The following is a 22,500-nucleotide window of genomic DNA, read 5'->3' on the forward strand; positions in this document are numbered from 1 at the left end:
CCAGAAAGCATGGCCGCGGAACACCAAGTGACATCAGAGGGTGAAACAGACGAAGTCCAACCACAAGACCAATCTCTGTCAGGTGAGTCCGCAGGTTCCCAGGAGACAGTTCGAGGAGAAGGGTGGAAATATTTTGAGAAAATTGTATTTTGTGGAAAAACGTAATATTTCTAGAATAATATTGCCATTTCTTGAAAATACAATGTTTTAAAAAAGTATGTTAAAATTAAAGTTTTATTAAAATGGTCAAAATTATGATTTTAGAGGTCAAATCGATTTTAATCTTATATAATTATTATTATTATAAAAATATTAGAAAAAAACTATTATTATTATTTAGAGAATAAAGTTGAAATATTAACATCATTTAATTTCAAGCTGTTTGATTAAAAAACATAACAAATATTTAATTAAATTAATCATTTCACAGTTTTTCATATTTTCAGTTTATGAAAAAATAAGAAAACAGAAATTCAGAAGTTCAGCTTTGTGTCTATAAACTGTGTTGTATGGATTCATGTCATGTTTACGTTGTGTTAACCTGGTGTCGTTGTGCGGTGGCAGTGCATGTGTGTGTGGACAGCTGCTGCCCCCAGCTGGAGGTTGTGAGCGAGATGGAGGACGAGTCGAGGACGATGAGTAAAGGCCTCCTGCTGAGCGTTTGTTACGCCGCTAGCATCGGAGGCATCGCCACGCTGACAGGAACTGGACCGAACCTGGTTCTGATCGGTCAGATGAGCCAGTGAGTGACGACAGACACACACATGAATGACACACTGACATTGTTTCATTGCGTAGATTTGTCTCATGATGAGTTTCAACACTTCTTGTCCGTGAAATTCCACTTCCTGTCTTGCAGGCTCTTCCCTCAGAACGGAGACGTGATCAACTTTGCGTCGTGGTTTGTCTTCGCGTTTCCGACCATGCTGCTGATGCTGACGCTCGCCTGGTTCTGGCTGCAGTTCCTCTACGTCGGCTGCAAGTGAGTCACCGTGACAACATCAAGCCCCAATGTAACAAACTCAATCTTTGCTCATAGATCTGTCCGCTCTCTTCTGTCGCAGCCTGCGGAAGACGTGGGGTTGTGGCGTCATCCAATCAGAGAAGGAGCGAGCGGCGTACAACGTGATTAAGGATGAGCATCGTCGCCTGGGACCGATGAGTTATGGCGAAATCAGCGTCCTGGCGCTTTTCATCCTCATGGTGGCGCTATGGTTCACACGAGACCCCCGCTTCATGAACGGCTGGGCCACTCACCTCTTCAACGCCAAGGCCGAGTGAGTCCACCACAAAATGTACAGATCAGAGGCCTGTGTGTGTGTGTGTGTGTGTGAGTGTGTGTGTGTGTGTGTGTGAAGGTTCAGATGAGGAGGAATGAATGAACTCAGACTTTGCCTTGGAACAAACTCTGAACAAACATGAAGCTCAAACACAGGAAACGTGTTTTTAGTGTGAGTCACGTCAGCAGCGTTGACCTGTGGAATCCACCAGTGACCTGAGAGCAGCGGAGGTTTACTGGGTCACAGGTGAGAGACGAGACATCGTCCACAGCTAAAGACTCAGAGACACTGCTGGTCTGATTCAAGAGACAGGAAAGGGACCTCAGTCATTTCTGTTCTGTACACACTACATTACTTTACTTTACTTTACTTTACTTTACTTTACTTTAGTTTACTTTACTTTACTTTACTTTACTTTACTTTACTTTACTTTACTTTACTTTACTTTACTTTACTTTACACTACATTACTTTACTTTACTTTACTTTACTTTACTTTACTTTACTTTAGTTTAATTTAAATTAATTTAATTTTATTTAATTTTATTTACTTTACTTTACACTACATTACTTTACACTACTTTACTTTGCACTACATTACTTTACACTACTTTACTTTGCACTACTTTACTTTGCACTACATTACTTTACACTACTTTACTTTGCACTACTTTACTTTGCACTACATTACTTTACACTACATTACTTTACACTACTTTACTTTGCACTACATTACTTTGCACTACTTTACTTTACTTTACACTACATTACACTACATTACTTTACACTACTTTACTTTACTTTACTTTACTTTACTTTACTTTACTTTAGTTTACTTTACTTTACTTTACTTTACTTTACTTTACTTTACACTACATTACTTTACTTTACTTTACTTTACTTTACTTTACTTTACTTTACTTTACTTTACTTTAGTTTAATTTAAATTAATTTTATTTAATTTTATTTACTTTACTTTACACTACATTACTTTACACTACATTACTTTGCACTACATTACTTTGCACTACTTTACTTTACTTTACACTACATTACTTTACACTACATTACTTTACACTACTTTACTTTACACTACATTACTTTACTTTACACTACTTTACTTTACATTACATATGATTTAGCTGACTTACAGTCAATCAACCAATCAAATGTATTTATATAGCACGGTATCACAACAAGCACTTGTCTCAGGGTGCTACACAAAAGTCCAAGATCTTAAGAAACACAAAGTCCAACTTGTTCCACATGGAACAGGCATGAGCAACAGCTGGGAGGAAAAACTCCCAGGTGGAAGAAACCTCCGGCAGAACCGGGCTCGGTGTGGACGGCCTCTGCCGGGACCAGTTGGGGAATAAGTGCATCAACTAAGAGGGAACAAACCAGAGCAACAAGAATCAAGACAGAACATTAGCTTCAAGACAAACTATAAGGTTCAAGGTGCAGGTTCTAGAATATCACAACACTGTCTCTCTCCCTCTCCCTCTCTCTCTCTCTCTCTCCCTCTCCCTCTCTCTCTCTCTCTCTCTCTCTCTCTCTCTCTCTCTCTCTCTCAGGTTCGTCACTGATGCGACCGTCTCTCTCTTTATTGCTGTGTTGTTGTTTGTTCTTCCCTCTGAGCTGCCGAGGTATCTCTGCTGCTGGAGGAGCTCTGACACAGGTAACACACACACACACACACACACACACACACACACACACGGACAGTGTGGGGTCTTAATATTCTTTGTCCAATCAGAGACCCAGGTGTGGAGAGCCCCCCCCCCTCTGCTCACCTGGAAGGTGACTCAGGAGAAGATGCCCTGGAGCATCGTCCTGCTGCTCGGAGGAGGCTTCGCTCTGGCTAAAGGCAGCGAGGTGACACTTTATTCTGAAAACTGACAACAACAGACAACTGACAACTGACAACTGTCTGTGTGTGTGTGTGTGTGTGTGTGTGTGTGTGTGTGTTGTCAGGAGTCTGGTCTGTCTCTGTGGCTTGGAGGTCACATGACTCCTCTCCAGTCGTTCCCTCCCTGGATCATCTCTGTCATCATCTGTCTCCTCGTCGCCTCCTTCACTGAGTGTGCCAGCAACGTCGCCACGGCAACCCTCTTCCTGCCCATCCTGGCCTCCATGGTACTACACAAGAAAATACTCACAGTGAATACTCACAGTGAATACTCACAGTGAATACTCACAGTAACAGTAGAACATCGTCTGTGTACAACGTACTGAATCCTCTGGAGCAGTGATGTGAATTGAATTGAAGTTTTTTTCTGTTTGTGTTTGACTCAGGCTCAGTCGATGGGTTTGAACCCTCTGTACGTGATGATCCCGTGCACCCTCAGCGCCTCCTTCGCCTTCATGCTGCCAGTGGCCACGCCTCCCAACGCCATTGTCTTCTCCTATGGGCTCCTCAAGGTGTCCGACATGGTGAGAGCTTGTTTTGTCAAAGGACGATTCATGTTTAGCCATGAAGTCGAAATAAACTCCACCTCCTCCTCTGCGCCCCCTGCAGGCTAAAACAGGCGTGGTGATGAACATCATCGGGATCGGCTGCATTAGTCTGGCGATCAACAGTTGGGGTCGCGTCTTGTTTTCTCTGGAATCTTTCCCGTCGTGGGCCAACGTCACCGCACCCGTGTAGAAGCACCTGAGAGAGAACGGCCCGCTGTTTCCAAAACTCTGACTCTGTTCGTCCTGCAGCTTGTGACGCTGCGTCTGAGCCACCGGAGGCAGCGTCCGTGTCTCAACGCTGATCGAAAGCATGTTTCTAAAATCCTGACGTTATTGTCGCCTGCTGAACGTCAACTGACCGGTTTCTACCGATAAAGAAACATCGTAGATTCTTTACTAAAACACAGGATCAACATAATTTTAAAAGATTCACCTCAATTAACTAACTGATAAAAGACGTTTCTGTAACAAATGTCTAACACAGATTTAAAGGTGGAACATTTCCACTCACCCTCAACCATAAAGATGGACGACATGACAGGTCCACAAGCATCTTGATCGCCACCTGGTGGCTGGCTGCAGTTATTGGTCATAAAGCCTACCTCATCCACGTTAGCAAGAGATGGACCACACTAAACAGGTTCCCGGACGATAAGTGACATCATCACCACAAGATGGCAGTGTTTCTATCTGAGATATTTTGACTTCGTCTCTGGAGGAAGTGGAGACGTGTCGTCGTCTTGATTTCAATTCTGTGATTCTGTCTCATTCACACGCACAGGAAGTGGAGGGACTATTTCCTCTGAACCACTGGAAAGATTTAAATGTGAAACATCTGTGAAGAAACATTTGATATATTTTCTGTTTGTTTGAATTTTCCATTTCTATAAAAATGGATTCAGATATTTTTGAATGGATTTATTTATACAAACATTGAAATTAAGTCATATTTCATTTGTTTCTTTATTTAGTTTAAGTCATCAAGGAGGCGACGGATAATATCTAACAATATATATATATATATATATATATATATATATATATAACATCAGTGAATCAACGCTTCCTGCAGATGTTTCACAGTAAAAGCCTGAAACCCACAAACTGCTGCCACTGTTTCCAGCTCATCCTGTGCTTACGTCTCTGCTGAAGCCAAAATAAAAGAAATACATTCATCCAAAATAGAATGAAATTTGAAACAGAATGAAGTTTTAGATTGGATAGTATATGTACTAATATATCAAAAGAAAAGCAGATGAGGAAAGATTGAAGCTAAATGATGATTAAATATAATTTTACATCATAGTTCAAATAAAGTTCAGATTTTCTTCAGAAGAGGAAAATAAAGTTTAATATCTTGAATATACTTTTCTTTGTGAACAGTGAACCACAACTCAAAATGAAGAACTATAAAAAACTACGAGTTTTAACAACTGACGGAGAAGTTGTTTGTTTTCTCTTTATTTGCTTCTTGTTTGTTTTGACACCGGCTCCCTGAGAATTGGAGTGAATTTAATTAGTCATTGGAAAAATACATATTGTTTGTTTTGTATTGTTTTCTATTTAAGTTTTATGAAGTAACATAGTTTGATGTACTGTACATTTACATCTTTTGTACCTTGTTTCTAACAGTTTTATTTGGTTTTAATAAACGTGTCTCTTCAATGTAAAGATGATGAAAGAGTTTTATTTTGGAAACTGTAGACACAGTTACTATTATAAATATTTCACATTATTATGTATTAAACTCATTATTGCCTTCTGGACATCGTGTTGAAGATGTCAGGAAACATTTGTTCGTCTGGAGCAGAAAAACTTGTATTAAAAAGTTATTCTGTAGATTTTACTTAAAAAACTAAACTAAAGCTTCTGAAATAAAAGAAACGTAAAGATTTAAAATAATTTCTCTGCTTCAGTTTTCAGCTGAAACGTTTCTTCACTTCATGTTTGCAGGTTGTAGTAGAGTGTCTCCCTCCAGTGGTCAGAAAATGGACTGTAACAGATTTAATATTGTGTTTGATAAAGAAGAAAGAACAATGAAAAGAATATGAACTTAAGTTAAACAGAGAATAAACAGACGGATGGAATGGGATAATATATTTATTATTATATGATATTACACTTTTTATTTATATAGAGAAATAAATGATATAATATATACTATACAAATATATATATATATGTATATATATATATATATACATATATATCATGGAAACATATATATGTATATATATATATATATATATATATACATATATATGACCGCCACCTGCTGTCAGTCCAGCAGGTGGCGGTAATGCTGCTGTAAATTCTACATTTGTCAGAAGAAGAAGAAACAAAGATGGCGGCTGGAGTGGAACGTCTGTAAACAAACATCATCAACGTTGTGACGCGTTTTCTTCGTGTTTTCGTTTGAAAAGATTAAAAAGATAAAAACTTTATTTTGCGTCAGTAGAGGAGACGTCGTCATGGAAACAGGTTTGTATCCGTGACCTTCCCTCGCTAATGTTAGCTGGTTAGCATTAGCATTAGCCGTAGACGAGGAACACGGAACTCCGCCGATGAAGCAGTGACATTAAAGTCTGAACGAGTTTAAATGAAGGTTCACACATGAGGGACACATCTGAGTGTCTGTGACAGTGAGTCTGTGATTCGGTCAAACATCTGACTCATGAACATTTGAGTTATTCAATATATCTGATGTTTTACAGATTAACACGTCTCAAGGTGCCACGACTCCTCCGTGTGTGGAGGATTTGTAATATAAGTATTTACAATGAATAATCAATGTAACTAACTGTGTGTGTGTGTGTGTGTGTGTGTGTGTGTGTGTGTGTGTGTGTGTGTGTGTGTGTGTGTTTTCTGGTGCAGAGGAACAGGCCAGGAATCGTTTCCAGTCAGAGTTGGAGTTTATTCAGTGTTTGGCGAATCCAAACTACCTGAACTGTGAGTGATGCTCTGAACTCCTTTAAAATTACCCATAACACCTTGAGTGTTTCCAGGAAACATCAATCAATCCCTTTGTATTTGTCTCATGTCCAGTTTGTCTCATGTCCAGTTTGTCTCATCGATGTCAACAAGCAGCAACGTCCTCTGTTGTCAACTCAACAAGAGTCAAACTACCAGAGACACTTTCTGAGCAGTAAAGAAATCTTTAACGTGTACTTCTTGTTTTGAATTTGTTTATTTATTTGACTGTTTCAGTTTTGGCTCAGAGAGGTTTCCTGAGAGAGAGACCGTTCATCAACTACCTGAAGTACCTGCTGTACTGGAAGGAGCCTGAGTACGCCAAGTTCCTCAAGTAAGACGAGGACAAAACAGTTTGACTAAGTCTCTACCACATGTGAATGTATTGAAAGGAACATTGTTATTAACAATATTTATTATCATGAACTTCGTCCTCGATCATTTAAAGTTTTAGCCTCATGAGAAAATACAATCTCTGCTTTTTGCTCCTGTGTGTGTGTTGTTGTTGTTGTTGTTGTTGTGTGTGTTGTTGTTGTTGTTGTTGTTGTTGTGTGTGTTGTTGTTGTTGTTGTGATCACATGTAAAATGTGGAGAAACTGAGCCGAGGTTCGTCAGAGAGACGAGAATATTTCCACTCTGATGATGTTCAGTGGATCAGACGTTTCTGTGGCGACGTCACCGATGATTCCGAAACAAGCTTGAACTCTGAACTTTAATTAAAAGGACATTTATCTTTAACTTAAATCAGGACTTCCTGTTTTGTCAGATTGATGAACGTTGACCCTTCGTCCTCAGGTATCCTCACTGCCTGCACATGTTGGAGCTGCTGCAGTACGAACACTTCAGGAAGGAGCTGGTCAACGCTCAGTGCGCCAAGTTCATTGACGAGCAGCAGCTGCTGCACTGGCAGCACTACTCCAGGAAACGCACCCGGCTGCAGCAGGCGCTCGCCGAGCAGCAGCAGCAGGCGCAGCAGCCGCCACACGGGAACGCCACCGCCAAGTGAAGGAGGAGGAGTTTGAAGCTCAGCTGGTCCTGGATGTTTGAAAACATCTGACTTCAACACATTGGACTTTTCTTTATGTTTTTTTATTTACTGAGCTGAGATGTTTTACAGTGTAAACATGAAGTGGACTCTGAGCAGCTGACACGCACACACACACAGGACACACACACGCACGCACACACACACAGGACACACACACACACACACACACAGGACATCCACAGGACACACACACGCACGCACACACACACAGGACACACACGCACGCACACACACACAGGACACACACGCACGCACACACACACAGGACACACACGCACGCACACACACACAGGACACACACACACACACACAGGACACACACACACACAATGGCCGCTGCTGAAACAAAAAGAGGAAACACATAATCTAGACGTCAACAGCTCATCCATCGTCAGAAGTTGTCTTGACCGGGAAACGTGATGTCATGTGACTGATGAAACAAAGAAATGTGATTTATTTACATATTAAAGAATTCTTTTTTATTTTAAAGACATTTCCTTTCGTCTGTTTTGGTCTCTGTGATTTTTTTCTCGTCTTCATACTCGACAACGTTTCAGATCCGCTTCAGAGAATAGAAACACTCATCAGTGTTTGATGAGGTCAAGAATATGAGGACGACGCCTGGAGCACGAGGTTCTGAGGCATCGAACCAAAACAAGCTTCATCGTCCAGTCGTCTGCGTGTTGTCATAGAATCTGTAAAGTTCAGGCTCCAGTAAGAACTCTGTGTTTCTCTGTGACCTCAGCTTCGGTGTTGGAGATAAAATAAACTGCTTCTGTTCACCTGTTACTCGTGTTATCATCGAAGCGAGGAGGCTTTTATTCTGAAGGACCAGTGCCGGAAGTTGTGTAGACCGTGAACGTTTCCCGCCACGACACCTGCTCATCAGTGGGTGAGTGTCACGGTGTAGCAGCATAAACCGTCCCCCCTTACAAAATGGCCGCCCGGTGGAACCATAGATTTGTAAAGAGGGTAGAACACGGAGCGGAGGAAGTGACGGACTCTGATTGCGATGCTTTTTTTAATTATTGGTTATTAATATTAAAGTTTAGTTCACAGAAGCTGCTAACTAGGTTAAAGTGTATCGGTGCGCCTGCGCAGTTTGGGTTTATCAATGATCTGAGTTTAAATACAAACAAAAGAGTTTAAACTCAGCAGGTTAAAGTCCAACTGACTCATGAACTAACCTGAGTGACGTCACATTGTTACGCCTGCAGAGGTGGAGGAGTTGTTCAAGATACACGAAGTACTAATACAAGCAGATGTGAGTACTGTGTGCGTCATGAGACCATGTGTTAATGTGGAATCAGCTGTTTGTTCTGTTTGTTGTTTGGTTTGTTAAAAACTGGTTTTTAAATAAGTCTCTCAATGGTCAAAGCTTTGAAAAGTTTCCATTTATTTTAAATCAGCTGATTCAATAAATAAATACTATGGTCACAAAGTGGCATGAAGATAAAATACTCGATTACTTATTGAAGTAAAACAATCATACTCTGATCACGTGTCAGCTGAGAGCACATGTGGGCGGGTTCTGTGTGACGTCATCAATGACGTATGGACACAGACAAGAAGCAGAAAGACACGAGTGGAGGGGCAACGACAAGTTCTGATGCAAAAAACTTAGAATCTCAAAAATGATGTGAGAGAAATATTCTTTGTTTTTGTTAGTTCAGAGCACAGTTAGCTGTTAGCTCAGAGCACAGTTAGCTGTTAGCTCAGAGCACAGTTAGCTGTTAGCTCAGTGCAGAGTTAGCTGTTAGCTCAGAGCACAGTTAGCTGTTAGCTCAGTGCAGAGTTAGCTGTTAGCTCAGAGCACAGTTAGCTGTTAGCTCAGTGCAGAGTTAGCTGTTAGCTCAGAGCACAGTTAGGTGTTAGCTCAGTGCAGAGTTAGCTGTTAGCTCAGAGCACAGTTAGCTGTTAGCTCAGTGCAGAGTTAGCTGTTAGCTCAGAGCACAGTTAGCTGTTAGCTCAGTGCAGAGTTAGCTGTTAGCTCAGAGCACAGTTAGCTGTTAGCTCAGAGCACAGTTAGCTGTTAGCTCAGTGCAGAGTTAGCTGTTAGCTCAGTGCAGAGTTAGCTGTTAGCTCAGAGCACAGTTAGCTGTTAGCTCAGAGCACAGTTAGCTGTTAGCTCAGAGCACAGTTAGCTGTTAGCTCAGTGCAGAGTTAGCTGTTAGCTCAGAGCACAGTTAGCTGTTAGCTTTGTTTTGTGTATCGTCATTTTATTTACAAGACACGCAAACACTTCCTGCAGATGTTGTCTGTCTTGCTCTGGTTGGGTGGGGCCCTCAGGATGGCCAATCATACTCAGGTCTGTAGTTTAAATCCCTGCTGACTCAGTCTCAGGTTGAGGATGATGCAGCGGGTGGCGGTGGTCGGTGGGGGGGCAGCAGGACTCTGTGCAGCCAGACACATCCTGTCCCGTCCAAACAGCTTCGCCCGTCCTGTGGTGTTTGAGCTCAGCGACAACATCGGTGGCACCTGGTGTTACGATGAGCGTACGGACGACAGCGGACGAGCAGTTCACAGCAGCATGTACCGAGACCTCAGGTACGTTGTCACGTGTGAACCACTCAACAAATCCAGTTTAGAGTAGGGGTGGGAATCTTTGGGCACCTCACGACTCGATTACGATTCAGAGGTCAACGATTCGATTATAAAACGATTATTGATGTATCTTCAATTTATGTATATTGATGCACTTTTTCACAACATTTCTTTTTGTCTCACTTTCATCACTTGCAATTTTTAAAAACAGTACATTTGTAATAAGAAACGAGTTGAATTAATTTCCATTATATTTTATTAAACTAATGGGAATGCGTGCAAACGAGTTACAACTTTGTTGTACAGAACCAAAGGTAAGAGGTATCTTGAATCACAATGTCCTTATACACATTTAAGAAAAAATGTAAACTAAGTTTGTGCAATACAGTTGTAGAGTGTCGGGATGGACGTGTTGGTGAAGTAGCGTCGGGGTGGGATGGTGTATTTGGGCTCCAATGTATGCAGAAGTGCTCGAAATCCCAAATTTCCACGACGGAATACGGACGCAAATCCTTGGCAATAAACGCCTCGATGGCCTTCGTAATTCTCTTCGCCTTTTCCGATGAGGGTGGCAGCTTTCTAATTGTTCCTCGATTGTTCTCTGGTCGGTAACGCCACTAGTCGCAGCAACAACAGCCTGCCGTCTCCTCTGTCGGGTGGAATCGAGTTACATGGCTTCTCATGTTTGTTGTTTTGCCAAAGTCTTTTATTTTAGCGCGACACAGCTGACGTATAACGTGGCTCTTTGCCAGTTCGCTTCCGCGTCGACGTTGTAGAAGCCGAAGTGTTTCCACACGTCTGCTTTTAAATCTCGCTGTGAGGTATGAACAGCGAGATGAGTAGCTGCAACCATCATGTTTGTTTTCCTCTGTGCGGCGTGTCCGCTTCAGGTGCGCTCCCCATAGTGTCCCGGAGATGACGCGTACCACGCTTCTTAGTCCTGCATTTTAGAATTGTCTGTATTACTTTATTTAAAGAATCGAAATTTGGACGTTTGTGAATCGATTCAGAATTGTCCACGTCCGAATCGCGATGCATCTAAGAATCGGAAATTTCTCCCACCCCTAGTTTAGAGTTGAACTGTTTACTTCTGAGAAGTGAGTAGAAGCTGTTGACCCAGTGTAACCTGGTTTGTTCCTGACAGGACCAACCTTCCCAAAGAGGTGATGATGTTCCCTGATTTCCCCTTCAACCGTCAGCTGAGCAGCTTCCTGCCTCATCAGGAGGTCCAGAAGTACCTGGAGAGTTACTGCCAGAGCCACAACATCTGGCCTCACATCAGGGTGAGCTCACCTGAGCATGATGCTAGATCGACACTGAGCAGAGACACATCATCATCTCCAAATGATCAGAGACAGAAAACAAGTGAAGTATCTTATGAATGTTTGTGGATGAATACTGAAGAAGAAGAAGAGCTGGAGTCTGGATGAGTTCAACAATCCATCAGTTGATTATTTCATCAGCAGAAAATGATCTGATATTAAACTTAAGATTTTTCAATCGTAGGTGAAATCATGAAGGAAAATAAACTGGACACATGTCACTGTTTTCTGGAAGCTTACAAAGCAATTATGTGTAAAATCCTCTGCAGATGAAACACTAATGAAAATATTCATTAATAATCGATAATCAAACCTTCGTTTCCAGATGTTTCAGCTCCAGCTGCTCCGTGATGACCATCTGTGTTTTTGTTTTACGTAAAAATAAGTTGAACATGGTTAAGTTGTGAAGACGTTTCTGTTCGGCAGCTTTATTCTTCTCTGTGACTCTGACAGTTCAACACTGTGGTGGAAAATGTGAAACCTGCTGTGAAGACATCGGAGGGCGGGGCTGAGACGACAACATGGGTAGTGACATCATCTGATGCGTCGGGTCGTCAGAAGACGGAGACCTTCGACTCCGTCTTCGTCTGCTCGGGGTGAGACTCCACGTCATGTCTGGTTGTGTTCATCTTAACTTCTGTAAATGATGTGAATGATAATAATAATGTGTTGTTTAAGTCATTACCTCCTGTTGCCACCAGGTGTCGCCAAACTGCTGCGTTTGTCTGTTAAAGTGTTTGTTTACATGTCCTGCTGTTGTTTTTGTTTTTTAGACACTACTCCCACCCACACGTCCCAAACATACCTGGGATTCACAGCTTTAAAGGTACACTCCGTGTTTTTCAGTTCATATCATTCCACCTTAAAATAAAAACAACAATAGTTTTTAGATTGTACGACAATAAATTTGATATTTTAATTTGCAATAAAATGAGGATACAAATATAATTATAAAAATATGTATGAATTAAATATTAATCGTAAATAAATTGAACAACCTGAAACAGTATAATTAAATCCTTGAATTAAGTCAATAATCTACTTGAAAATGAAGTTTACAAATGGAAGTAAATTGTTTAAATAGATTAAGATTTGCTTGTTTTATTTTTTTATAAAATTATTATTATTAAGTCATTCAGATGTTAAAAACTTCCTGTTTCTATGCTGTTTCCTGTTGGTTTTATTCAGTCATGTAGCTTCTCCTTTAAGTTTCCACCCTAATGCTAACTAGGCTAATCCCAGCGTTCCTACTCTGTCTGTAGGAGCGGTGCTCCACAGTCACTCGTACAGGTTTGCGGAGCCGTTCTCGGGTCGGTCAGTCGTGGTTCTGGGAGCCAAAGCTTCAGGGTTGGACATTTCCATTGAACTGGCAAAAGCTGGTGCTCAGGTAACAAACGCTCCAGATGTGTGAGCAGGTTTCAAAAGAAAGAATAATTTTCATCAGTGAACAGAACATTAAAATAAAACAATAGGTTGGATGGTGTGTGTGTGGCATCAGAAAGTTACAGAAGTCCTGACAGCTCGTTTTAACAGAGGGCGCTAAGGCGCCGCCCTCCCTTGTGGAGAGTGTTTTATTTATTTTTATTTTATAATCTAACATTAGCTCTGATAAATGATTTAAGTATCTATGTGTTTAAATTTCAACGTGTTGTATAACATATAAATAAATATGTTCAGTAGAAATGTGTGGGAAACGAGTGCTCAGGGACACAGTCAGTTCAGGGGCTGGAAGCGACGCCCATAAAGCAGAGACGAGGAGCATCGCAGCCTCCAGATTCAGGACAATCTCTTCTACCACCTCCATTCGAGAAGAACTTTGGTTGAAAAACTCTTAATATACTCTTAAAATACTCATTAATATCATTTACATTATCGGTCAATCAGCTGATTATTATTATTTTTGTATATTTTATTTTGATTTAGTTTTCTAAGTTAAGTTTTTTAAGTTCGTTTGTGCAGGATGCAGTTAACGTTCTGCTTTGGTGTAAAATGACTGACATGTTTATTGACTGAATAAAGACCTGGTGTCCTGCAGTTTGTGTTCGATCGTAGTGGGATGGTTACTGAAAACTGAGTATGGCACGGCACAGCCCCACCAAGAAGAGTTTTGTGTGTGTCATCACTTTGTCTCCAGAGACATTTGTTTGTGTGTCTTCATGTTTGTGTCACGTGTTAGAAGCTCATCACCCCCCCACTCCCTCAGTGACTCAGTGGAGGACGCTCTGCTGTGTCCTCACTTTAGACTTTATACAGGAGTGAAGGAGGAGACAGACAAACTGAGTCTCACTGTCCTCCAGAGCAGATCCAGAGACCTGAGGAGTTCAGTCTGAAGCAGCTTAACAGACTGAGGATGTTGTGTCACATGTCTGTTCATCTGTGTCTCCAGGTGATTCTGAGTCATGGTCGTCCTCGTCTCACATTCCCTCTTCCTCCCAGGATTCGACAGTCCAGTCCGGTGGTGGCGATCGAGGACGATGGCAGCGTTCGTTTCCAGGTGACCGGACTCTCTCAGCACTAATCTGCACTGATTCTGAGGCAGCTACCGTTTGTTCACAGTGACAAAAACTCTTAATCTAAAAACTTTTTATTGGTTTGTGTATTTTTTTATTAACCATTGGACAACACACTTGTTTTCACACACGTTGAGCTTCAGAGGTTCAGTAAAGATCCTCTGGGTTCTCCTGACTGTCAAATCAAAGAGGACTTGACAAAGGAACACTTCCTCTTACAGGACGGTTCTCTGCACCGCGCTGACGTCCTGATGTTCTGCACCGGGTACAACTTCAAGTATCCATTCCTGGACGCAGATCAGCTGGGTCTGAAAATCCAGGACCACATGGTGTCTCCCCTGTATCGCTTCCTGATGCCCCCTGCCTTCCCCTCGCTCTTCTTCATTGGCATCTGCAAGATCATCTGCCCCTTCCCCAACTTCAACTGTCAGGTGAAGAGAAACGTATCCATCCTGACTCAGTTCAGAACCAATGAGTGGCCAGATTTTCTAAATCAGGTCAACTTGGTGTTTCTATTGTCAAAGCATCAGGGACTTAAAGTCTGAGAGAAAGTTGAAGTTTGTAGAAGATGCAGGGTTGAACCAGACATTTGATTATTGCTTCTTTTATTTGGATTTAATAATCGTTTGGTGACACATTAAAAGTTGAATTACGGGGAAATTAAAATCAAACAGTTCTTTATAAGTCACAGAGGAGGTTTACTGGAATGCTTGATATTCATGAACTGGTTGTTCCACACGTTTCGTCCGTGATGAGATGAAATTAAATTCACAGCCAGATGACACTGAGGTTTGTTCTTTCTTTGATCCACTTTTAACTCTGCAGGTTCAGTTCGCTCTGGCTGTGTTGGACGGCTCGGTCACTTTACCGCCTCGGGCTGAAATGGAGGACGAGACCCGACAGGAGCTGCAAGACAAGGTGGAGCGTGGAGTGGAGCAGCGCCACCTGCTGATCTTGGAACAAGATCAGTGGGAGTACTGCCAGATGCTGGCTCACGCTGCTGGGTTCCCGCCTCTGCCTCCGGTCGTACGCAGCCTGTACGAGGAGGTGTGGCGTCAGCGGCAGATTCACCCTGAAAACTACCGGAGCCTCAACTACAGGCTCGTCAGCGACACCCGGTGGGAGCTGGTGCAGTGACACATGAATGAAAGGTTAAACCACCGGTGCAGAAAATCACAAATGCACCATATGACACAAACAGTTTGATTTTATACAACAGCTGAACATGAGTAACGTTAGAAAACTAAACGTCAAACTTTATGAGCGACACTCGTTCCAGACTCTGTTACGTTTCTGATTCAGTTTTGTTCACAGTCTTTTGTTCAGTAGCAGAACTGAGCGGTGCCATTAAAACTTTACGTGAGACATAGCTAGCACCCTCAGAACTAATGACACTCCCATGAGCCTCAGCCGATTTCTGCTCATTAACATGCTAACATGATGAACATCATACATTTTCTACATGCTAAGCTATTAACATTATTAACATGTTAGCATTTTACTTTAGTCACCCTCACAGAGCTGCTGATTTTATATTCCAATGGTTTCAGAGCATGAACAGCGACCCCTGCAGGACAAGAGAAACTAGAACAAACAGAATAGATATTGTGATAATTAATGAGCAGTTTTGTCTAAATGTTCTGCAGCTCGCAGAATGAATTTCTGTTGAAGGAGGATTTCCACAAGTAGATTCTTATTAAAAGAACTGATCATGGAATCATTAGTAACTAATTATTATAATAATATAAACTATTAACACATCTATTGATTACAGCCCATAGACCTTCATGGATGGAGCCTGATAAGAAAGTGGTGCCAAAGAAACACTCATGAACAACTCTATATATTGTGCCATTATCACTGTGAAATATTTAAAGGTTAAATAAAGTCATGTGCATAACAAACCGTTAAATGATAAATAAATAAAGACAGATCATTTCAGAATCGGTGTAAAACCTTTGTTGATATTGACTGAAACATTCTGAGATGAAGTCTGATCTGCAGAGTCAGAGAAGCAGCGGATGTGTGAGCCGATAAATCATTTGAGACGGATCCACACGTTAACCATGAACGAGGCCGAGGACACGGAGCTGATGTCATCAGACTCAAATCCAGATGTTTCAACACAAAAACCTCAAAACACGGGTTGAAGAAATGTTGTGTGACATCACAGACTGACCTGAGCGTCCGTCACGCAGAGAGAAGATCTGTTCAGACAGCAGCAGCTCAGAAACATGGCCGCCGCTTCACGTCACGTTCAAACGTAAGAATCACATAATTATTACAGGAAACATTCAGTGAAGGTTTGTTTTAACTACTGAGACATAAAAAGAACTAAATCAGCAGCTCGCTAATCCTCATGGTCACAGGGTCAAAGGTCACCTCTGGCCAATGACTGTGATTCTCCAGAGAAACAATTTCATGTGAATTATTGTTGAATCGCTAAAGAGACGATTATGGAAACTGAGGATTAGTGAGTTAATCTGGTTCTAACCTGTAAACTTTCACTTTTGTTTTGTTGTAAAATGAATAAATGTTTTTTCTGGTTTATGTCCCTGGAAACACAAACTCAAGTGTTTCTTGAATTTGCTCGTGTGTTGAAGATGTTGAGCTTCAGTATAGTTTTCTTCATCAGTGTGAACGGTGTTTATTTAAAAGCTGCTGAGCATCAGTGAAGCATGGACTCAGGACAAATATAAAACGAAAGCACAATATATCCAGCTACTGACAGTTCTGGGTGTAAATGAAGGAAAAGCTGTAAACATCAGGAAATGTAAGATTCTGTGGACACGAAGTGAAGATATAAATGACTGAGTCACGATAAGAATCTTCATGTGAGTCATGGAATAATCATTTGAGGTCAGTTAATTTAAATAAACTCTGTCCCTGAACGGGTCTCGGGACATGTTCCCTGTGAGAACTGTGAGGACTCAATGTTATTGAACAGTCAAGTGTTTTTATTGATTCACTCCGCGACGTTTTCTTCAGGTGATCAAACGTCTCAAAAAGTTTCAAACATCCTCCAGCAGCTCTAAACTTTGTTAGAAGACGACCCTTGAAGACTTGGACTCGTTTTCCATGTGCGCCTCCCTTTCAACCTGCTCTGCTGCCTCCTGGTCATCCTCTCCCGGCCCCTCCTTTTTTAGTAGTTTCAGTGGCCACCAGAGGGAGCCGTTCTGGCGGTCTCTGCGAACGGTGTGTTCTGCCGGCCAGCAGCAGGGGGCGCCTTTATCCCCTGTCAGGAAGTAGAGGAGGGCATTGAGCCAGGCATTACAGGAGGCGAGTGGCCGGGTGACCTTGTAGCAGATTGAGACGGTCTTCATAGCGTAGCAGCCGCCGAGCTGCCCCCGCCGCAGAAGCAGGAAGAGCGTGCGGGTCACATGGAAGGGCAGGAAGCAGAGAGCAAACAGCAACGTAATGGTTAGAATGGTTTTGATGGATTTCCGCCGCCGCCGTATGTAGTGGGAGTACTGCGAGCCAGAGATGGAGACTGAGGTTCTTTCCCGCTCTCGAACTCCCTCTGCTGCCCCGTCTCCAACCTGACAGTCTTCACCGCCCTCCACCGAGCTGGGAGGAGATCGCAGGGTCTGAAATATCGTCCTGACCACCTGAGAGTAGCACCAGGCGATGATGACGAAGGGCACAAAGAAGCCTAATAGGTGAAGGACGATTCCATAGGGGACGTAGTCTGCAAATTCTTTGTCAATGGCGTCGTCCCAGCAGTTCACGTACCCCTCATCGTACTGATCCTCAGTCCCGTTCCCACCGTCCCATGATCCTCCAGGCCCAGCTACTGTGCTGCCTCCTCGCCTGATGTATCCCGTCTGGGCAAACCTGAAGATGGGGCAGGTGAGGATGAAAACCACCACCCACACCAGCGCACAGGTTCCCTTCACCACCCGCTTGCTCTCCAGAGTGATGGTCCTCATCGGATGACAGATGCCCAGGTACCTGTGGTGGACGACCAGCTGTGAGTTTGAATCTTTAATCACAATCTTGTAAAAACAAAGAAGATTAAACTGCTGCAATCGTTAGCATGTCTGGAAAACTACCTCACTGCCCATAACAGTTACCCAGTGCTTCTTCCAAAGCTAAGAGTTAGCATACCGCTATAACGAACTATAGGAGAGAGTGTCACATAAAGTTAGAAAAGCCTTGTTCCATCACTAACAGGTTTACAGGCTCAGGAGTCCAGAGGATTCAGGGAGACACTGAGCCTCTGGACCACGTGACAGGAAATGTTTTCTCTGGAGAAACAAAGAAACTGTCGAGTCTGAGTGTCAATCAAAACTAGAACTGATTCGTTCCTCGAATGTTTGGAAAGTTAAAGGTTTAAACACCAATCAGATAAAAGGTAACGTGATGGAGTCGTCCAATCAGGCAACACTGAAGCTGTCGTACTCAAGCAGGACTGGACTTCGTGAAAGGACAATTCAAACAAGAGAGAAAATCTTCGAGGTTAGAAGTTGAACTGAATTCAGTCAAGTGAGCTGATGTTTACGACCTCTGCCAAGGAAGCTACGTTTTCATCAGTGTTTGTTTGACAGCGAAATTACGTAAAACTACTGAACCAATTTCCATGAAATTTTGAGGGGGGGTGGAGCATGTCCCACGAAGAAGGAATTAACTCAAATTTGGAGCAGGTCCGACCAAATGGGCAGATCCAGGATTTCTTTTTTTCACTTTGTTTAACCATGGTCCTCTAAGTTTCCACTGGGCTAGCATGTCTCAGGAGCGACCTACCTGTGCACAGAGATGCAGGTGAGGAAGAAGATGGAGCAGTAGAGGTTGAAGTAGAAGAGGAAGCGTACGAGGCGGCACATGAAGTCACCAAACACCCAGCTGTCCCTCAGCACGTAGCTCGCCACCAGAAAGGGCAGTGACAGGCCGTACATCAGGTCCGTGGTAGCAAGGTTCACCATGTAGATCAGTGAGGTGTTCCAGCGTCGCCCACCGCTGCTGCTGCTGCCGCCGCCGCCGGCGCAGCATCCACCGCGGAGGCGACAGGAGCGTAGCAGCACTACAGAGTTGAGGGTGAGGCTGAAGAGGAAGGTCAGCGAGTAGCAGACGGGCAGGAAGACGTACTTGTAGGATTCGTCGATGCTGCAGGACGATGGATTGAGAGATGAGGCGGTGCCAGAGGTGTTGGGATTGTTATTCGCCACTGAGGCGATGTCTGGAGTGACGTTGGACGCTTGACTCAATCCCATCATGCACCTCTGAAGGTTATTTCTGACAGAGATGGATCAAATCAGGTTCCTGTGGAATCATCTCAGCTTCTTCACCTTCAAGTCTTCTCACTCACCAAGGTTTCCTTCATTTGTCTTTTATCAATCTATCAATGTCTCTGTCTCGCTGTCCTTCCCTCTCTCTCTGTCTCTCTCTCTACCTGTATGTCTCTGTGTCTCTCTGTCTCTGTCTCTCTCTGTCTCTCTCTGTCGGTCGTTGACTGGTCTCTGGTTTGAAGTTGTTTCTGTAACAGGAGATAAAACCTCGTTAGTTTGTAAAAGCTCGTTCACATCTGTGTTTTGCTGATGAAGACGAAGTCTCGCTCAGTTAGTCGGTTGATGATTAACGAAGATTTCCTGAAACCTCTGATGTTCATGTTTCTTTCTGTGCGGCAGCTAAACGTTCTGTTCCCAAAGCTTCTGGGTCAGAGTTTAAATTCAAGCTTCCTGTCGTCCTGAGAACAAACTGGAGCGAACATCATTTAAGTTACATTCAAAAGTAGCAAGTTTGTTTTTTCAACCACAAAAATCTGCATCTTCCCACATGTGACCAGTTTTGAGTTAACGTTAAACTGATGTTCAGTTTGAACCAGACACTAATCAAATGATTTTCAATGAGTCATCATGAGCTTTGGTTTCGATATTAATCTCCACACGTAAGGAATCTGAAAAAGTTTGATGAAGAACTTTGATTTAAGACCAAACCTTCAAACCATCAGAAGTGAAATATCAACACAAGACATGAAAATAAAGATTTTGTTTGCACGTCGGTGTTTCACCGTTTTCTACAAACCACGACTGAAAACTGAGTATTTCCAACTTTGGCAAATAGTGTTAATTGTTGTGGTTTGTTGTTGAATTATATTAGAAATGTCTTCTTATCATTTGTTTCATGCTCATTAATCAAGAGACAAACGTCTAAATGAGTTTACTGAGAAATCAAATATCTGTAAATACTTCATGTGCGTTATAGATGCCATTCAAAGTAACTGTGCAACGAACCCAAGATTAAAGCACCTGATAGAAACAAGTCAGTGATTTAATATACTACAATTAATGTATTTAACTCAAATCGAATTTGTCTGATCTTGACCATCGTCACACAGTTTTTAACAAATTGTTAAATGCACTTTGATTTAAATAAATGACTAAATACTGCAGACGACCTGTGATTTAAAACAACGGCAGCTTTTCCATGGTTTACTTCACATCAATGTAACCTGCTGCCTCACACAGGGTCTTAAAAATAAACGTATTCAGGTCGTCAGTTTTATAGAAAGTGAAGAAAAGAGGAAAAATGATCAAATAATTGACGATCCTCTAAATCTGGAAGTTAAATTTACCAGTTTCTAATCATGAGTCTTAATCTGGAGTCAGTTCAGATTGAGAGCTTCAGATCTGAAACTGAAGGACGTCCCCTGATGTCCTACCTCCTCTCGATCGTCCCATCGGTCTCGTCCCGGCGTCTTCGGCAGAGTCGTGGCTGAGAAGAGTCTATTTCAGGGCCGAGAGGTCTCTCGGGGCTTCTCCTCTGACCTTCAGCTTCTCTGTAAATAATTGATCAGCGTTCATTCAGTCAGAACTGCAGGAATGAAACCGAATACAGGGACTGCAGAGGAGGAGGAGCAGATTGTACAAACCGACTTTACAGCTTCACAATAATGACAAACACACGTTAATAACTTAATCACTAAAACACTGCTCGTGCCACACAATGAGTTAAAGCCTCTGTTATCAGGTTCATGTATCATCTGCAGAATTATTATACATGTGATTTAGTTTGATGTGCAGGTTGTGTTCTGCAGATTGAAACTAAAAGAAACATGAATTTCTATTCTTCAATCATTCTTCATCATTAACCTGAAACTAAAAACCAAAGAATGAAAGGTTTGTGTCCTGAACTCACCAGAAAACATCACTTTACATTAAAACATCTCAACAACATCCTCCGATCTGAAGTCAAAACAGAAATGAATCAACGATTGAAGTTTTTACAGAAAAGACAAAGCGTCGTTAGTAAAACCTGAGCAAATCATATATTTATCAATAAATGATCATTGAGATGTTTGAATCAATAATATTCTGATTCCTTCAGTCGCTGATGTGTCATTTAATCTGAGTGCGTTTAAAAATACTCCGAGGAAATAAAGTGACTCACCTCCTCATCCAGAGAAGCTGCTGGAGAAGTGTCACTTTCTCCTCCTCTCGTTATCTGACCACGCTTTAATTAGAAAGCTCCTCCTCCTCCATCATCATCATCATCATCATCACCAGCTCTGATCCACACAGCAAACACACAGCTTGTCTTCTCTGACAGTGAACACACAACAGAGCTGCATGACAAAGCACCGTGTGTGTGTTTGAACACGCAGCAGTGTTGAGTGTAATCAAACACGGCAAAACAATCGGTGGTCAAACAGGCAGCACAGGCATGAACCAACACGAGACGCCGAGGACGTCCAGTCCCTGACATTTACTCACAACTCTTGATCTGACGTCCAACATCCGAGCCAACGGAACAACCATCAGGCAGAGGCCCCAGACCTCCAGGGGCCCAGACCTCCACAGGCCCCAGACCTCTAGGGGCCCAGACCTCTAGGGGCCCAGACCTCCAGGGGCCCAGACCTCCACAGGCCCAAACCTCCACAGGCCCAAACCTCCACAGGCCCCAGACCTCCAGAGGCCCAGACCTCCACAGGCCCCAGACCTCTAGGGGCCCAGACCTCTAGGGGCCCAGTCCTCCAGGGGCCCAGTCCTCCAGGGGCCCAGACCTCCAGGGGCCCAGACCTCCACAGGCCCCAGACCTCCACAGGCCCCAGACCTCCACAGGCCCCAGACCTCCAGGGGCCCAGACCTCCAGAGGCCCAGACCTCCACAGGCCCCAGACCTCCAGGGAATGTGAGTCTCCTCAGGTTCCTGACGTTGTGCAGCAGCTGAGGCGTCAGGTTTCTTTTAACACATTTACAGAGATTGTGGTTAAAATAAAATGAAATGTGTAGAAATGAACATTGAAACAATTAGAAGACACAAAAACACTCGTCTGTAAAATATATTTCAGAATTAATGTTTAATATTCACAAATACTTTTGAAATGAATTAATTTACATTTTAAAATACATCTTTTGACTCAGCACTTTATTCT

At 42.6% G+C, this 22,500-nt stretch overlaps 5 protein-coding genes across 8 annotated transcripts in view; 3 read left to right on the forward strand and 2 right to left on the reverse strand.

Annotated features, from left to right (window-relative positions):
• Nucleotides 1–5,402, forward strand: part of LOC109647070 (Na(+)/citrate cotransporter-like) — a 9,463-nt gene extending 4,061 nt beyond the window's left edge. Inside the window, exons 4-12 of one of the 2 annotated variants that reach the window (XM_069539388.1) lie at nucleotides 1–82; nucleotides 565–742; nucleotides 860–982; nucleotides 1,065–1,277; nucleotides 2,854–2,957; nucleotides 3,036–3,154; nucleotides 3,254–3,415; nucleotides 3,575–3,712; nucleotides 3,798–5,402. The exon at nucleotides 1–82 is cut by the window's left edge and continues 190 nt beyond it. In XM_069539388.1, coding sequence (XP_069395489.1) covers nucleotides 1–82; nucleotides 565–742; nucleotides 860–982; nucleotides 1,065–1,277; nucleotides 2,854–2,957; nucleotides 3,036–3,154; nucleotides 3,254–3,415; nucleotides 3,575–3,712; nucleotides 3,798–3,926 — 1,248 coding nt within the window. In that variant the 3' untranslated portion in view covers nucleotides 3,927–5,402. Of the gene's footprint in view, nucleotides 83–564; nucleotides 743–859; nucleotides 983–1,064; nucleotides 1,278–2,853; nucleotides 3,155–3,253; nucleotides 3,416–3,574; nucleotides 3,713–3,797 lie in introns of both variants that reach the window. The other variant, XM_069539389.1, reaches the window with a different exon arrangement.
• Nucleotides 5,403–6,052: 650 nt separating this feature from the next.
• Nucleotides 6,053–8,247, forward strand: med31 (mediator complex subunit 31). The gene is made up of 4 exons (XM_020112843.2): nucleotides 6,053–6,217; nucleotides 6,611–6,685; nucleotides 6,944–7,040; nucleotides 7,502–8,247. The coding sequence occupies exons 1-4, from the start codon at nucleotides 6,208–6,210 to the stop codon at nucleotides 7,710–7,712; spliced, it is 393 nt and encodes a 130-aa protein (XP_019968402.2). The 5' UTR covers nucleotides 6,053–6,207; the 3' UTR covers nucleotides 7,713–8,247.
• A 633-nt stretch (nucleotides 8,248–8,880) lies between these two features.
• On the forward strand, nucleotides 8,881–17,069 carry LOC109647845 (uncharacterized). 3 transcript variants are annotated; one of them, XM_069539399.1, is made up of 10 exons: nucleotides 9,276–9,393; nucleotides 10,092–10,301; nucleotides 11,443–11,581; nucleotides 12,074–12,216; nucleotides 12,394–12,446; nucleotides 12,883–13,007; nucleotides 14,007–14,114; nucleotides 14,352–14,561; nucleotides 14,956–15,281; nucleotides 16,135–17,069. In XM_069539399.1, the coding sequence occupies exons 1-9, from the start codon at nucleotides 9,389–9,391 to the stop codon at nucleotides 15,265–15,267; spliced, it is 1,305 nt and encodes a 434-aa protein (XP_069395500.1). In that variant the 5' UTR covers nucleotides 9,276–9,388; the 3' UTR covers nucleotides 15,268–15,281; nucleotides 16,135–17,069. The 3 variants fall into 3 exon arrangements, with proteins under 3 accessions (XP_069395501.1, XP_069395500.1, XP_069395499.1); XM_069539400.1 differs by lacking the exons at nucleotides 9,276–9,393; nucleotides 16,135–17,069 and adding an exon at nucleotides 8,881–9,018 and having other exon boundaries at nucleotides 14,956–16,074; XM_069539398.1 differs by lacking the exon at nucleotides 16,135–17,069 and having other exon boundaries at nucleotides 14,956–16,074.
• Nucleotides 14,719–22,141, reverse strand: LOC109646570 (P2Y purinoceptor 3). Its single transcript, XM_069539397.1, has 5 exons — nucleotides 21,840–22,141; nucleotides 21,517–21,668; nucleotides 20,789–20,905; nucleotides 18,874–19,603; nucleotides 14,719–18,081 (listed from the first exon to the last, which is right to left on the reverse strand). Exons 4-5 carry the CDS (start codon nucleotides 19,341–19,343, stop codon nucleotides 17,172–17,174), a joined length of 1,380 nt encoding a protein of 459 aa, XP_069395498.1. The 5' UTR covers nucleotides 19,344–19,603; nucleotides 20,789–20,905; nucleotides 21,517–21,668; nucleotides 21,840–22,141; the 3' UTR covers nucleotides 14,719–17,171.
• A 267-nt stretch (nucleotides 22,142–22,408) lies between these two features.
• The window catches only part of LOC138413775 (schwannomin-interacting protein 1), a 6,850-nt gene continuing 6,758 nt past the window's right edge, over nucleotides 22,409–22,500 (reverse strand). Inside the window, exon 7 of the mRNA XM_069539401.1 lies at nucleotides 22,409–22,500. This exon is cut by the window's right edge and continues 1,635 nt beyond it. The gene's annotated coding sequence lies outside the window, so the exon portion shown is untranslated.

Source organism: Paralichthys olivaceus, chromosome 15 (assembly GCF_024713975.1).
Source record: "Paralichthys olivaceus isolate ysfri-2021 chromosome 15, ASM2471397v2, whole genome shotgun sequence".
Lineage (NCBI taxonomy): Eukaryota > Metazoa > Chordata > Actinopteri > Pleuronectiformes > Paralichthyidae > Paralichthys > Paralichthys olivaceus.